The 16,070-nt window shown below is 38.8% G+C and overlaps 1 protein-coding gene across 2 annotated transcripts in view; it reads left to right on the forward strand.

Moving 5' to 3' along the window:
• The window catches only part of MTCL3 (MTCL family member 3), a 29,454-nt gene that overhangs the window by 12,447 nt on the left and 937 nt on the right, over nucleotides 1-16,070 (forward strand). Inside the window, exons 4-5 of one of the 2 annotated variants that reach the window (XM_077782223.1) lie at nucleotides 13,570-13,638; nucleotides 14,265-15,440. In XM_077782223.1, coding sequence (XP_077638349.1) covers nucleotides 13,570-13,638; nucleotides 14,265-15,440 — 1,245 coding nt within the window. The remainder of the gene's footprint in view (nucleotides 1-13,569; nucleotides 13,639-14,264; nucleotides 15,441-16,070) is intronic. The other variant, XM_077782224.1, reaches the window with a different exon arrangement.

The raw sequence follows: 16,070 nt of genomic DNA on the forward strand, positions 1-16,070 counted from the left end.
TCTTGTCAAAGGAGTTACTGATATTATATACAGTCTCCATGTAAAATTAGAGTTTTTGCAGTAAGGTGTATTTTAAAGGGGAAAAAAACCAGTAATGACCATCTTAAAAAAAAAACCAAAAACCAAAACAACCAAAAACACAAAAAAACCTAACTGAAATGGAAGCATAGACTAAAACCTGAGCTTCCAAACACATAGAAACTGTTTCACAGAAAGGACATCAATCCCAGCATTCTGATCTCAAGCACCTGAACCAATTTTTTTTTTTTTTTTGTTTGAATCATTATTTTCAAAGTTGTTTTTTGCTACAGGATTGTTTCCAACAGTCAAAGACTATATATATAAAGTAAATCAGGCTAAAGAAGGGCCCACACACTGACAAGTAGTTACTAAGATGTCCCTTAGATGGTATTGACCTGGGTCAGCTACCATGGCTTCAGTGCTTGGGCATGATTTGGGGTCTAGCCTGGGTCAGAGCTTGTTACTGATTGACAATTTGGATGCGTTTCTGTTTGTTTGAAAGGAAGCTGTAGGGAAGTTCAGCTGTATTGTCATCACATTTGAAAGGAGACTGAATTGTGAAGAGCCCAGTTGGCATCAAGTCCTGAGAATTGTCTCTGATCATTTCATTTACTAGTGCAAAAACGAGGCAGAGGTTCTGTGACTTGGTATGGAGCCAGATGAAATGGCAAATGAGATGCAGAACAGCAAGTCCAGCCTGTAGCTGCCATGTGATTGCCTACTGCTGGGAATTACTTGGCAGGGGGCAATCACCTGGCATGCCCAGTTGTCTGTGGATGTAATGGACAGGGTGGGAACTGTGGAGCAGGTGGTAGGTGGTAACTGGTTATCAGAGATAATTGTGTGTGAGCATGGACTCACCATAGGGCAGGCAGTAAAAAATGTATTTCTCTTGATACAGACTTTGGGGTATGAATTCTTCGAGCTATAAAGGAGAAAGGAAACCTTTTTTATCTCTTTGCTGAGTAGGCAGCCTTACTACTGACTTCACTAAGGCTGCCAAAATATGATTCCACATTAACAAATGGAGGAAAGTCTGGGAAATACAACATTAGACATCTCTTTAATGGTCCTCAGTCACAGAAAAAAAATTTTTATTTTTGTACTTCCAAATTTCAGTATTGCTTTACTCAATGGACATTCAAGTGTGCCGATATGCAATTTTGAGGGTACCAATTTAACTGCTCAATTGAAACAAAAAGTTGCCAGGTCACTTTAAAAAAATGAGCTCCCTTGTTTAGGTGATTCTTGATTAGCTCGATTATGTTATTTTTCACAGTATCAGATACAGCATATAATCCACCCTGGTTCTTTTGCTGTTGTTTTGCCTAAGTGGGTTTTGTTTGGTGTTTTTTGTTGTGTTTGTTTTGGTGTTTTTTTTTTTCTTTTTTTTTTTTTTTTTTAATAATACATTGTGCTTTTCAAATTCCAGCTCACATTTTGGTTTTGCTAATTTTTTCATTTTTGGCAGGTGGAAAATTTATTTTTTGTTATAAGACATTATGTAGGATTTCTTTATACCTTAAAGAAAGAGATTGCATGATAGAAAGGACAAATTCAGTATATTTGTACTGGTACAAAAAAAACATGAATAGGGAAATGGATGTAGGTTAGGATTCTCTAGATTTAAAGGAAATCCATATGACTTTACAAAATTGCTTTCTCTTAATTGGAAGGCTTTATAGAGGGAGAACAGAGACATTTTCTAGGTGCTGAGCCAGAGATCTAGATAGATGTTTTTGTATGGAATCAATGTACACCAAATGTCATCATATTACTGGAAGTCCCGCCAAGGCTTTGATGAGTAATAGTTATACATGCTTTCTGTCTCTTTTACCACTGTATTTAGTCCTGCTTAAGTGCACCTGTCCCTTCAAAGAAACAGCTGAAATAACAGAGTATTTGCAATGTGCTGATACAGGTCAAATATGAGTGTGTTTTAGATTGAAATAAAAGTTGCCATAGCTCTGTTATTGTTTAGTGTGTATGGTCATTGCTGGTTTCAGGGCTATCCTTCTCATAGTATTAAACTGAGCTTTTCAGAAACCCCATATGTAAAGACTTTTCTGTCTTTGCATTCTCTGGATGTTCTAGCAAATCTATGGTTTCAAAAACCTCCAGAGAACTCAGTAGCCTGATAGATTTTTCAGTTATTCTGCACATGGAATTTCCCAATGCATCCTTCAGGTGCCCCTGACAGGAGTTTGGCAGAGCCTCACAGCTGTAGGTAGTTTGTGCTGGCTTTAGGAGAATAAATAGGAAGTAGCACCATGGAGGTACGTGCTGCTCTGCATTTTGGCTGAACACAGCTGTCAGTATAAGGGAGGGAACCTTGTCTTGTCACAGTGCAGATGGCTGTTCTGCAACATGTCATGGGCCCTCAGGGTGTGACCTCAGTGCAGTTTCCAGTGCAAAAACAGGTGAAACAAACTGGCAGGACCTCAAATGTAACATGGACAGCAGAGGCATACAATAAAGCTATCACAGGAATTTCTAAATGTACTATTCAGTAATAATTGTTCATCACTTTTTTCAGAATAGTGGTTCTGAGAACTGAGGTGGCTGGCATAAATTTCCCAGAGCTTCCAGAATCAGAAAAGCCTAGAGAAGCAAGCATAACTTCTTTTGTGCTGCTCTATCATGTAGTCCTGAAGGAGAAGTGATACTGTTTGTTAACTATTATCCTACGGGCTCATAGTAGGATACAAAAGATCTAGTGTGATACTCTGGCCTTTTGATGGGTCTTGGTCCTTCTCTTGTAAAAACATCTTCCCATGTCCTTTTCCCTGCCATCACCCCCATTCAACCCCCCAAAAATCAACCCAACTTAATGTTTTGTTGCAAGTGCTTTATAATGTCACTTGTGTTTGCCTGCAGTCCACTTAGAAATGAAAGGTTATGAAGTCCAGATTATCAGTCAGGTTCAAGGTGGTGAATCAGGTCTAAGGTTCAGCTGGAAAACCAGTGCACAGGTGTCCATGACTGGTGACAGGACCAACTGTGTTGAGCTAAAGACAGACTCACTGCATCTCACACAGCTCAAGCAGGCTCTGAAGCATGGACTGAGCTGAAATGGGACTCCTGGGCCTGGGGGCACAGTGTCTTGGGAGGCCCCAAATCTGTGTTTCTATGAAATATCTGATAGGATGTAAAGAAGAAGAAGGCAGACTCTTTTCAGTGGTGTTCAGTCACAGGACAAGAACAAACTTTTGTGTGAAGGTGCTCAAACACTGAACTCATTGCCTATAGAGGAAGGAAATTCCATCTCTGGAGAAGTTCAAGACCACACAGGACATGGCCCTGAGAAGCCTGCTTCAGTTGTCTCTGCTCTGAGAAAGGGGCACTTGGGCTAGATCTTCAGAGGTTGTGAGAGACTGGAATATTAAATGATTTATGACTCAAAACATTTGTCCATTTGAGGAGGTGCCAGGGTGCTTTGCTGAGGCCAGTTGTGGGGGCTGGTCATAACAGAGGTCTCTTTCAGCCTCCACTGTTCTGATCTTTTCTTGTTAATAACAAGCAGAATCTATTTTCCCATTTTGCATTGGAGCATATGAGGGGTTGAAAACATCACTTCTGAATAGGGAGAAGGGAAACAGTTTTCAGGTTACTTCTGCTAAACAGGAGAGCTCAGGGTCTGTCCAAGCAGACTTTTTTCCTGAGGCAAAACACAGCAAATGAACAGGAAATCTGAGGCAGCTACATGCTGCCAAGCAGGGCATTTTCCCTGTGGCACTGATATTGCACAGAGGTTTGTTCTTCTCCTTGTGTTCTGTGTCATACAGCTGTACACGTGTGTGTCTGTGTGCAAAGTGCTGAACTCTCCATCAGGCACATACCTCACGTGCAGTGAGGAGCAAGGCAGGAAGAGCAAAGTGCAACAAGGGAAGTATTGTACACATACAGTGCTGGGGAACACTCCCAGCAAATGGCTTCTGTGAGCCACTGTTCAAGGCAGCCAGCTGATTCTTCATAAACTGGCAGTGTGCTGGTTGTGCTTTACCTTTGAACTGCCCTGGAACAATATAGCACTTCTGGGAGCAGGATGGCGTGTTCTGTGACCCTCTTCTTTTAGATCCTGTCATCTTTTAGACCCTCTCATTCACACACATTTATAGCTATATGCTGTAATGTGTGTCACTTGATAGGGGGAATACCCAGCTATGGGTGTGCTTGGTTCTGGGATCAGCTCAGCAGCTTTTCTGAATCATGTGGAATCATTGCTAGCCAGGAACAAGAGCACCAGGCTTTTGATGTTTTGGGCTTTTTTTTTTTTTCTTTTTTTTCTTTTTTTTTCTTTTTTTTTTTCACTTTAGTTTTCGCAGTATCAAGAAATGCATCCTTCTGGCATTAGAGAAATTCAGATTTGATAATGTTTCATAGCTAAGAGTTCCAATATCGGATTTCTCATTTTGAAGTAAATGGCAATGGATTGACCTCTTAGATGTGTAGGTGTACTTTTTTGAAGTGTTTTTTTCTGCTTCTACTTTTTGACATATGATGTGGTTTCCCCCCTTTCCCCCTCATTGCTAGTATTAACAACTGCATATATCAAGATGTATAGAATAAAACTTGCAGGTATCAAGTCTGCTTTGCTTTCCTTGATCCTGGTTGCATGATTGTTTTAATTGACTTTGGCTAGCTTAGCAATGAATCCAGGCTTGGATAGCAGCAAAGCCCTTTGCTTAGGTCACAGATGAGTACTTGCACTTAGAAGGTCTTTGCCATGCATCTGTTTCTATCAGTGTTGTCTGAAATGAGAGGACTCTACCTCCCTGCAAGGCATGACTGATGATGACATGCAACTACCCTGATTACCAGCAGTTTTTTAAATTACAGGCTGGTCTAAATTATTTTAAATTTACAGATGCTAGCAGTTTAAATCTTTGATTAAATGATTAAGTGTCAGTACAGTCCTCTAGAATGACTTTTGAAAAGGATTATTGCCTTGCTGATACATATAAATACATTCAGAGGTTTATTTTTCTTGGGATGGGCTTCTAGGAGTATTGTTGCTCAGTTTCCAAATTTTTGTCAAGTTTCATATGTTCTGAAATTACAAGGACAGAACTGTCTTATACAGTAAACCAGTCTGGTCTTCTGAATAACGCAGATCATATCATACAATATCGCAGCTATTTTACTCAAGCTGGAACCTACTTTTCAGAAAAGGGTGCTGGTCTGTGTTAAAAATTGACTGTTGAGGACAGTCTACCACAGCTCTTCCTGAACTGTCCCAGGAACAGGTAAAAATTTGCACCTCCCTTCTCATCTAAATTTGCTGAAAGTTAGTTACGAGGCAGGAAACATACTTTCTTTCTGTCTTGCTAAATTCAAGAGTCCAGCATCAATGTTTTGGTGGGGCTTTTTATTGGTTTTGTTTTGTTTTGTTTTTAAATCTTCATGCTTAGGGTTGATATCATTTAGCCATGTGAAAACTAAACATTTAACCTTGGTTAGGAATTTGACCTCTCTCAAAAGAGAAAGGCAGAGACTACTCAGAAGTGAATCTTTCCATTTGCCTGAGGCTGGTTTGATTCTGTGGAGAGGTACCCCCTTTCTAGTTACTGCACAGCAAGCCTCAGTTTTGATATCTACGTCCCATATTAATAGACCTTTTGGTCACAAAAATACACCTCAATATAATTTCAGCTGATTTTTGTCTTATCACCCTGCAGGTTCTCTTCAGAGATGTGGCTTTTCAAGAGATCTTCTCTATTCTCTAGGCAGTTCTTCTGTTGTCTTAGCATAGCTTTTATTCCTCATTCTTACATCTGTATCTTCATATTTAGTAGAATTAAAACTGATATTATTTTATTGCACAAAGGTTTGTGCCAGTGACCTTCTTTTTCAATATTTAGTGTTTCTCTAACCTTTACCCTGCAGTCTTTATCCTGTTTTTCTTTTATGGGTCTTCTTTCCAGTTAGTAAGAAAAAATGTTAATTAGAGTAGAACCTAGAATTGATTCTTGCATAACCCCATTAGGGCTGCTGTGGTATTAATTTGCAGGTGATTTGCTGGTTCAGTGACATTTATGATAAATTATGAAGAGTCAAATATTTGTTCACGATAGCTAATTAAAAATACATTCCAGTGATCAAATATTTATAATGAGTGGAAGACTGTCAAACTTCTTTTCAGAATGAGATTTTCAATTTCTAGCAAAGGGAACATTTAAATAATAGTTTTAGGTCAATCTCTACATTAAGGTTTTAAGTCAGACTGAGAATCACAGCTCCTTCCCTTGCTGGATAACCATAAGTACCTGAGCAAGTTTCAGTTAGGAGGAAGAGTCATTATTTAGGAGGACAGGACATGGGGATCAAGGTCTTACAAGCTTCTTGAAGTTAGTGAATGTTGTAAATGAATGCTCTGATTTAATAATTAAAGAAATTTATTAAGTGATCAAAGTATAAGTTTGGAAAAAAAAGGGCCACAAGCGATTTGACTCTGAGCCAGGGGATCAGTGTTGGGGAGACTTAGGACTTGGCCTCTATCACACCAAAGTCCCTGTGGGTCTCCGAGGCTCAGTTCTAAGGGGTCCATTTCTATAAAGTTTCTTGGGCTTTGGAAGGGGGTCTTCCCTAGCATATTATCGTGTTTTCCCGGAACTGGTGGAAAATTGCTGGAATCCTGTCATGTGAAAATTTCCAGGATAAACTTCTGCTGATGCCTATCAGAATGCCTCCTGCTGGGGTCTAGTCAGACAAGAGAAATCCTTGGAATATACATTTCTGGAGACGGTGTCTTCTTGGTGTTTGAATCTTTATCACTTTGTTGCTGCTGCTGCTGCCTACCAAAAATGCCTCCAGCTGGGGTCTTGTCAGACGACAAATCCTTTGAAATATACGTCTCTGGCGACAGTGTCTTCCTGATGTTTTGAATTTCTATCCCTTAGTTTGCTTGTTGCTTGACACTGGTTTTAGTACACAAAATGCTGTGGTTCTTAATTTCATTTACCACAAATTATTTTATAACATATAGTACATATTACAGTGAAGCAGCTGGGCGTGCTGCTCTAGCCAGGGCTGCAATATCCTCCCTCCCCTCATCTCCATCTTTGCATTGTTGAAATACCAGGAAAAGTATTGGATATAACCTAACCAGGCTTAGGTTATATCAAATCAGACTGGTACCAGATGAGAAAAGTAGGTGTGGGGCTGTCCAAACTTATAAAACACCTTCCTTCCATTTCAGCATAGTCTCCATGGTTTATTTTTACTAGAGCACCATCTTTACATGAGCTGCTCATCAAAATGTATTTAATTTGTTGCTGGATCACACTGGTGTAACTTCAGAGCACTGCAGTCTGATCCTCTGTTTTCAATGACCAAACTTTCCTAACACCTTTGAAACTTCCTCATATGTCGTATTACAGAAAATACTTTTTGGCCAATTTACAAAGAGTTAGCTTTACAAAAGTGCTTCCCCAAGTAAACACAGACAAAAGAAGACTCCTCATCATAGTCAGAGGACAGAGTAGTGATTACTGAGAAGTAATAGCTGGATTTTTTTGCATCCTTTCAAATGAATGCTAAAATATTTTTTTTTTTTCTTTTTTTGGTGAGATGTTCCTGTAAGTGGAAGTTGTCAGAAGTGCAGTCTCAGAGGGTGAGCTTCAAAGCTCCTTTCTCTGCTGTGTGCCTACAGATGCACATGGATGTGCCTGTGTTTGATGTTGTCCCACCCTGTGAATCCAGGTGAGGGACTGTAAGTGTTGTCTGTGCATTTAATGCAACTCTTGAGTACCAAATGGGCGTGAACACCAATGGACATGTGTGATCAGCTACAACTTTGCAGAACTGGCTTCTTTATACATTTCCAACAAGCAGTGTAGAGGTACACACTACATGCAGAATCATTCTTACTTTTCTTTTCACTACTTTTTGTTTTTGACGGAAATCTTTTTTGTTGGGATATTGTAACTACACTCTGGTTAATATATATGCATTTGTGTAACCAAGGCAATGAACCTCATCTGGTTGCTGGCACTTTCCCATTCTCATGAAAAATCTATTTGGAATCTCTTCTGAGATCTCCTTCTAAGAAGACTGAAAAACTATGCATGTGGTACTTGGTGTGAGAAAAAACACTCTACATTTGATGAAATCTCTTATGTATTTAATTCAAAATTGCCATATACATATCTGTGCCTGTGATTATTGCTATTGTTATGTGGTAGTGATTTTAACTATGTTGCCATGCTGTCTGTCATGCTGTCAGTCCCAGATAAAGGCTGGAGCTATGCATTGTACTAGGCATTGTGCAAACTCTGTCAAAAAGACTGAATCTCTTCTCTCAGAATAGAAAAATAACAGAGCTGGCAAATAAACACCAACTTAGGAAGCCCTAGGAAAAGTGTAACTAGCATCAGTATGCAGTACAATAACTTATTCCTGCACTTGCACTTCAAAATATTCATGATATTGTGAGATCTTCTTTTGCATTTCAGGATTAGGGAGTCAAGTGTAAGATGATTGTGATTTCTGTATCTATAACAAAGCCTGGTTGGATAGCGTTAGGGAAATAACCAAGTATAGCTCTTCCATGTATGAGAGGTCAAAATTGGGGAAATAACCATGTATAGCTCTTCCATCTTTGAAAGGTTCAAATGGCAGAAGATCTCTTCCTCCTCAGAGAAATTGCTTTCACTGTTTTGTGATATCCTGGTGGATGAAGGAGTGTGTAATCACAGAAAGCACAGTATCAGTTTGGATGGCTATTTGACCAGGATGTAGTGAGAGCTTTGAAAAGGCAGTCTTTCATCTTCTGTCATTTTTTTGAATAAGGAAAAGAAGTAAGCAAATGTCATGGAAGCGTAAATATGCTGCTTTAGTTATGCACTGCAAAGAATGCTTTAACCTAGTTATACCACAAGAGTTACTATAATATGCTCTAACAATGTGGTTTTAGTTCAAAGTACAAAATATTTCTCTAGATAAAGTGCAAATGTTGCTTCTGATTTTCTCTCCTTTTGTATTTCTTCTTATCTAATTGATAAATAATAGTAAAGGATCTGAAAGTGATAACTGATATAACTTCTAAATAAATGCAAATTAAATAATACAAATATTGAAGGCCAGATCCTCTTTTCTCTTCTACAATATGAAGTCATTCAACTAACTACATGAGAACCATTTTTCTCTCTTTAGTGAAGTAATAAACATTGTTTTCATTTTGTACTGCTCCTCAGCAATGTTTTTGAAATAAACTAGTTGAAATATGAAGACTCTAATAGGGATATGTTTAGTGTTTGCTTTGTGGACAGGTAGGCTGTGCTTTTTGCATCTCAGTTATCCTCTGCTTTATTTGTGGTTTAATTTTGCAAGCAAGTAGAATACAGAAGTACTCAAGACTTCTGCTCTTTAATGGTAGTGGAAGGAGTAAAGTATTGTATAATTCTGTGTACTTGTGCTAAAGACAGACAAAGCCAAGGTCTTCAGCTGGCAAATTGCTGGCAAATTTCACTATGAGTTGCAGAATAAGGAAGACATTTTAAAAACAAAGGGGTTTTTTTTTGTTGTTGGAGAATATAAATTTTCAATTTGCCAACATGGATAGTGTCAATTTAGTTTTTACTACATTAGACCCAGTGGCAGAAAACTAAAAAATCTGTCTCGTGTCTGATTTGATCCAGCTCCATGAGTTACACAGCCCTATTGATTTCAGGGAAAATGCAGAGACAGGCTTAGGGCAAATTTACATTTCCCTGGTCACAGTCACTGTGCTACACAGAGGCAAGTTTGTGCAGCCCAAAAAATTGGTCAATATTCATCAACATTTCAAGACTGTAAAGTGTAAAGTGTTGAGTTTACCCTGATTTTCAAAAGCACTGCAGATGTGTCACAGCAGTTTTAGGAGTCAGCTAACCATAGTCAAGTACAGCACAGTTTTATGTAGATACGAAGGTTTGTGGTAGCTGTGGAGATTCAAGGAGCTGCACACCCTTTGCACAGTTTTGTGAGGAGGAATAAAGGACATTATGGGGCCTCTGCAGGCATAAATCTCTTGATATGTCAGGAATTCCTCCCATGGTTGCCTACCATGATTTTTAGATAATATACCTCTAGATCGGGCTTGAAATAATCAAATCTATGCATCTTGAAAAATCTTGGTAGGTTTTGCTTAAGGATTCTTTATTAATTGCTGAGATATTTATTGTAACTTAAAATAAGGCTAGAATATTTTGAGTTCATTTTATAGCTTTACTACTCAGTAGAGTCTGATGAAATTATCTCTGTATTGTGTTATTCTCTGAGTAATTTCAGGTCTCTTTCCACCTGAGAAGCATTGAGCATGACAGGTGATGTTAAGACTGCACATTTGGCTTGCAATTTAGGGCTGGCAAGAGAAGGATTATGCCATCTTGAGAAGTGCTTAGCATCTCCAGCAAGACATTGGATAAACTCCAGTGAAGGTCACTGGAGAATTGATGCTGCTGAGCACCGCAGCAGAATTCCCTTTGTGTGTGATCTGGTTTGCATCTAATACAAGCCTTATCTGCAGTCTTATCTAGGCTGTGGACACTTCTGATAGGATTTTTTTAATTATGTGGAAAAAAACTATCTGAGCCCACAAACTCTCCTTCGGAACAAACTCCCAAAACCAATTCCAGCATATGAAGGGGACATTTTTTGCTACAGTTGAGAAAGCAGCAGAGGTGGCTTTTACTGACAACAATGTACAGACAATTTTAGTAGTGTCCAGATTTGGTTTAGTATGAAGATTTGCAAGCAGGAGTCTGAGTTGCTATTTTTTTGTTCTTCCATATATTAGTTTGAACTTTTTTTTTTTCAATTTTGCTGTGATGAATTTCATTGCTTATTTCATTAACAGCAATAATTTTTTTCATGTTGAAAATTGAACTGGAAGACTGCAGTAGTACAAAGCTTGAGAGAATTGGTGGAAAGAGTAGCCACTGTAAATTCTGAAATACACATCTTGAAAAAAACTCTCAAAAATGTAGTATTTATAGCAAAAATTTAATATTTATAGCAGAATATACTTCTTGATATGTGGCATTCTTTGTTTAGTGTGATATTGCCATTGCCTCAGTACCCTGATGTGATGTTGTAGGACACTGATTGTGAGGATATTTTCTGTCAGCTGCGATGTGTGAGATCTTAACCTCTAATTATCAGAAATTGTCTCATGGTTTTTTTCATATGAAAAGAGATCATACCAATTCAAGCTGGGCCTAATCTGCTTACCCACATCATCCTGCTAATTGAATTGTGCATTTCTTCATTGCTTTCTGCTATAAAATATTTGCTAAATGCTGGGATATTTTTTGTTAACAATACAAGCTCTGGAGAGTTGGTTGTAATTCAAGTAGAGCAGAATAGAAAGAGGTGCTTAATCATTACATAGCCACAACTGTTGTAATTGGAATGTTGCTATCCTGACTACTAAAAGGAACACAAAAGAAAAATAGAGCAAGAAAGGAGAAAAACAGGGGAATTTAGTTTCACATCAAACCTAGAAAAGTATTTTTTCTTATGTCTCTTATCTTCTGAAAAGTCATAGGATACAAAAGAAGTTTCAGCCCAGCATTCCAGAACTTATTTCTGGAGAGATGCTGAGTTCAACAAGGTGAGCAAAAGGCACTTAGGTAATAAAGCAGAAATATAGTTTAGCTACAGCTTATTAATTTATTTATTTAATATTATTATTATCAGTGGGTGCTATTGGCATAAATACAAGGCATGGAAAAATTTGCAGTGTAAACTGATTTGAATAAACAGGCTTTTTCGAAGTGGCGATGCATAGTGCTATAAGTAATGGTAATACAGAGGAGGAACCTACTCCTTTGAAAGTTTGGGGCTTTATAAACTTGCCAATTCTAAAAGAAAACAACAAAACAACCCTTTAAAAATCCATGTAGCATTTCTACAACAGGATAACTTGTGGGTGACTCTGGAAAAGAACCATTTTGTTTGTAGACTGGATTCCAAAGTTGCTGGGTTATACTTAAAGGGATAAATGAGTTAATTTAATGATTTTAATGTCTTTTCTGGATTCCATTAGAAGCCTGTATTTTACAGTTATCCAGCTATCTAGCTATGATCTTTGATTTGTTTCATGTTTGGTTTACTGAGAGCCTTCAATGTTTCCACAAGAGACATAAAAATTTGATTTACATGTGACTCTTTCTATGCCATTAACTTTTCCTTTTTAGTGAGCAGTCCATGAGTGTAGGAATTTTTATTAGAGTTGATCTGCAGAAGGAAGAGGATGATTAGTACCAGCAGGCAAATAGTGCACAGGATTGTTATGTGCAGCATACCCATCCACTGTACTCTGTTTCTTGAGAACAGGATGGCTTTTAGATGGAGATGGATTCTCCCCCGGCTGGTGCAGGGAAGGGTATGTTTCTCACAGGATGTTTCTACCAGAGCACAGTCTCAAAAGGAGATGGTGTTGATTATCACTGTCCTGCCTTGGGACCTACAGTTTACCTGGAGAACACAAAAACTGGGAATGGCTGCAAGTGGGGTGTTATGTATGAACATTCTCTCATTTGTGTGCCTCTCTCCTGCTGTTTTGTTGATGATCAGTATTGAATGTTGCCAGTGGGATGGTGGCAGCTTTTTTCCACTGCTGCTGCTTTTCCATAACAAAGTTTCTGCTGTCAGCAGCTACAAGATTTTTGCTGGATATACTAGTTGGCTTCAATCTCATCCTGCTCTGAAAGCAGGAGTTTCTTTTCTACTCTCTTGGGCTATATAGCTGATATTAGGACACCAAAGAATCCCACTTATATGGTGTTTGTGTTTCTGTTCTTGAGCTGGTATGATTTGTTTCTCTTTACAATTTTGTAGTCCAAGCCGTTTTAAATGGCATTTACTTGATTATGATCTGAAAACAGAACAAGCCTAGTGACCAGAGCTATGTGTGAGTTTGTTCCTAGTGTACACTTAGGGAGGTGTGACTGCAGTACACTGCAAGCTTGAAGCCTGAGGGTGGGACACAGAGAAAGGTGTGCTTGTAGATGCACACTGGAGTCAGCTACAGATCTCAGTGACACAGTTTTATGCAGCTGTCCAAGACTAAGGCTTTTTTAGAGTGCCCTGGCCCCACCAGGGTTAATATCAAATGGGGGAGCTGGGTTTCATTGCTTGTCTCAGCTTTTCCACCTGTAAGTTATCACTTGGGATGCTAATTTTCTTACCACTCTTGTCATATGTTAAACATTTTTAATGCACTAGTCTTAAAATGTGTTGAATAAAAAAGGTAACAGGCTGATTAAACTAAAACTTTATTTGTGTGACATTGCTGTTTCATTTTTGGGCACTAGTCTTAAAATGTGTTGAACAAAAAATGTAACAGGCTGATTAAACTAAAACCTTATTTGTGTGCCATTGCTGTTTCATTTTTGGGCTATGGCATCTTTCCTCTGTATTTGGTGTCTCAAAAATTATAAGAAATTAATTCCTTTCTAGTTGCATTTGATTTGCTATATTTTAAAATGAATGACATACAAATTATATATATCTTTAATATACCTTTAGAAAAATTTAGTGCATGTCCTTTTGTTGTAATTGCAGCAATCACTGAAGAGGAGAGGAAGCAAAGACCTACCAAAAGAAAAAAAGTCACAACAGACACCAACAGAGGTATGTTGCAAGTACCTGTAGCCTTGATTCCTATGTGGAGACTTCAGGGAACTATGGAAATGGGGTACATGGTTTACATATTTGCACTTGGCTTGCTTTATGCTTTGCCGTTTGTTTTCCTGTATGCTGTGAAATGGAAGAGCTTGTACCCCAGATCTGCAGTCAGACAGCACTAATCTCAAAGACCATCTAAACAAACTTGATGATGCAACAGAATGTACCAGCTTTCACCTACTCTGTATTTTTAGGCAAAGTAAATGGCAGAAACAGTGAAACAAGATTTATAGGCTCTATTTGTGTTGACTTCAGGATTTTTGAACACTGTAGTCTGATAATGTTGCAAGCATAGAAAATATAAGGTTTTTTGCAAGCCCCCCTTTTCCCATCCCCCAAAGTACTTCTGGGAACTGTGCAAATTTTAGTCACAAGTAAAATAGTATTTTCCCCTCTTTTAATTTATTGATGAGTGAAAAAATATTGTAGGAAAATATCATAGTATCTAAAGCCATGTACCTGTGATTGTTAATCACAATTAATTACAATTGTAGTTGTAAGTTAAGGCGATCCACTGGAGGTCTTCTGTTTGACTTCAAGTTTCTTCAAATACTCCTTTTTTTTTCCCTAAGGATGACAATGAAGACCTGAAATGCCAGCTACAGTTTGTCAAAGAAGAAGCAGCCTTGATGAGGAAGAAAATGGCTAAAATTGATAAAGAAAAAGACAGATTTGAACATGAGCTGCAAAAATACAGATCGTTTTATGGGGATTTGGACAGTCCTTTGCCAAAAGGTGAAGCAGGTGGGCCCCCTACCACAAGAGAAGCTGAGCTCAAGCTTCGATTGAGGCTTGTGGAGGAGGAAGCTAACATTCTTGGGAGGAAAATAGTGGAACTAGAAGTAGAAAATAGAGGACTGAAAGCAGAGCTTGATGATTTAAGAGGAGATGATTTCTCAGGGACCACTAACCCGCTCCTGGGAGAGCAGAATGAATCCCTGTCAGAATTACGACAGCATTTGCAGCTAGTAGAAGATGAAACAGAATTGCTGAGGAGAAATGTAGCTGATTTAGAGGAACAAAACAAACGCATAACAGCTGAGCTGAACAAATACAAGTACAAGTCTGGGGCCCATGAGAGCTCTAGGCACCACGATAATGCCAAGACAGAAGCATTACAGGAGGAGCTAAAAGCTGCACGAATGCAAATCAACGAGCTGAGTGGCAAAGTCATGCAGCTCCAGTATGAGAACAGAGTCCTAATGTCCAACATGCAGCGCTACGACTTAGCCTCTCATCTGGGTATCCGTGGCAGCCCTAGAGACAGCGATGCGGAAAGTGATGCAGGAAAAAAGGAGAGTGATGATGATTCCCGCCCCCCTCACCGCAAAAGGGAAGGGCCCATTGGGGGGGAAAGTGACTCCGAAGAGGTGCGCAACATTCGGTGCCTGACACCCACAAGGTCTTTTTATCCAACACCGTCTGGGTGGCAGAAAAGCTTCACTGACAGGCAGCAGATGAAGGACATTCGCTCTGAAGCGGAGCGGCTGGGCAAGACAATAGATCGCTTAATTTCCGACACGAGCACCATCATCACAGAGGCGAGGATTTATGTGGCTAATGGGGACCTCTTTGGACTGATGGATGAGGAAGATGATGGCAGCAGAATACGTGAGCACGAGCTTCTGTACCGGATCAATGCGCAGATGAAGGCCTTCAGGAAAGAGCTCCAGGCTTTCATCGACAGACTTGAAGTTCCAAAGTCTTCAGACGATCGAAGTGCAGATGAACCTTTGTCAGTGAGTCAGGTAGACTTTTACTTATTACGGCCTACAGGTAAAAAGGCTCTGCCAAGCAAATTAAACCTCAAATTCAATCTATGGCACAAAAAGAAAATTCTTTATTCTAGGCAGTGGACAAAAAACACTGTTTCTTATATTACTTGAAATCCTCATTTGGCCATATGGAAACATATTCTACCAACAGAGTTTGTGAACAGTGAATAAATCTGATCAGAAAATCAAAATTATGCTCTAGGAGGTAGACCATTTTACTCCTTTCTGGCTTTGCAATTGCATTTGATAGAGTTGGGCCTTCATTGCCATTAAAAGCAGTGCAAACAATATTTTTGGTACATATGAACATGATTCATAAATGGACATTATTGTTTTCTTAGTGGATGGGTTCCTATTAAATAAATAAAAGGAAAAATTTATTAATTTAAAGCAAGAGGAAATACTAAATTTCAAAAACTGTAGAGAATATGGCAAACCACAGATTAAAAGAAACCATGCAAATCTACCTTATGGAGTCACAGAGCCACACAGTAATGTGAATATTGTAATTGATGTAATAGATTGCATCTTGTTGAAGGCCTGTTAATCATTGCTTGCATGCAGCAGTAGCAAGCATCTTTGTTGTGGTTTGTTTTTGCACAG

This window comes from Lonchura striata, chromosome 3 (genome assembly GCF_046129695.1).
Source record: "Lonchura striata isolate bLonStr1 chromosome 3, bLonStr1.mat, whole genome shotgun sequence".
Lineage (NCBI taxonomy): Eukaryota > Metazoa > Chordata > Aves > Passeriformes > Estrildidae > Lonchura > Lonchura striata.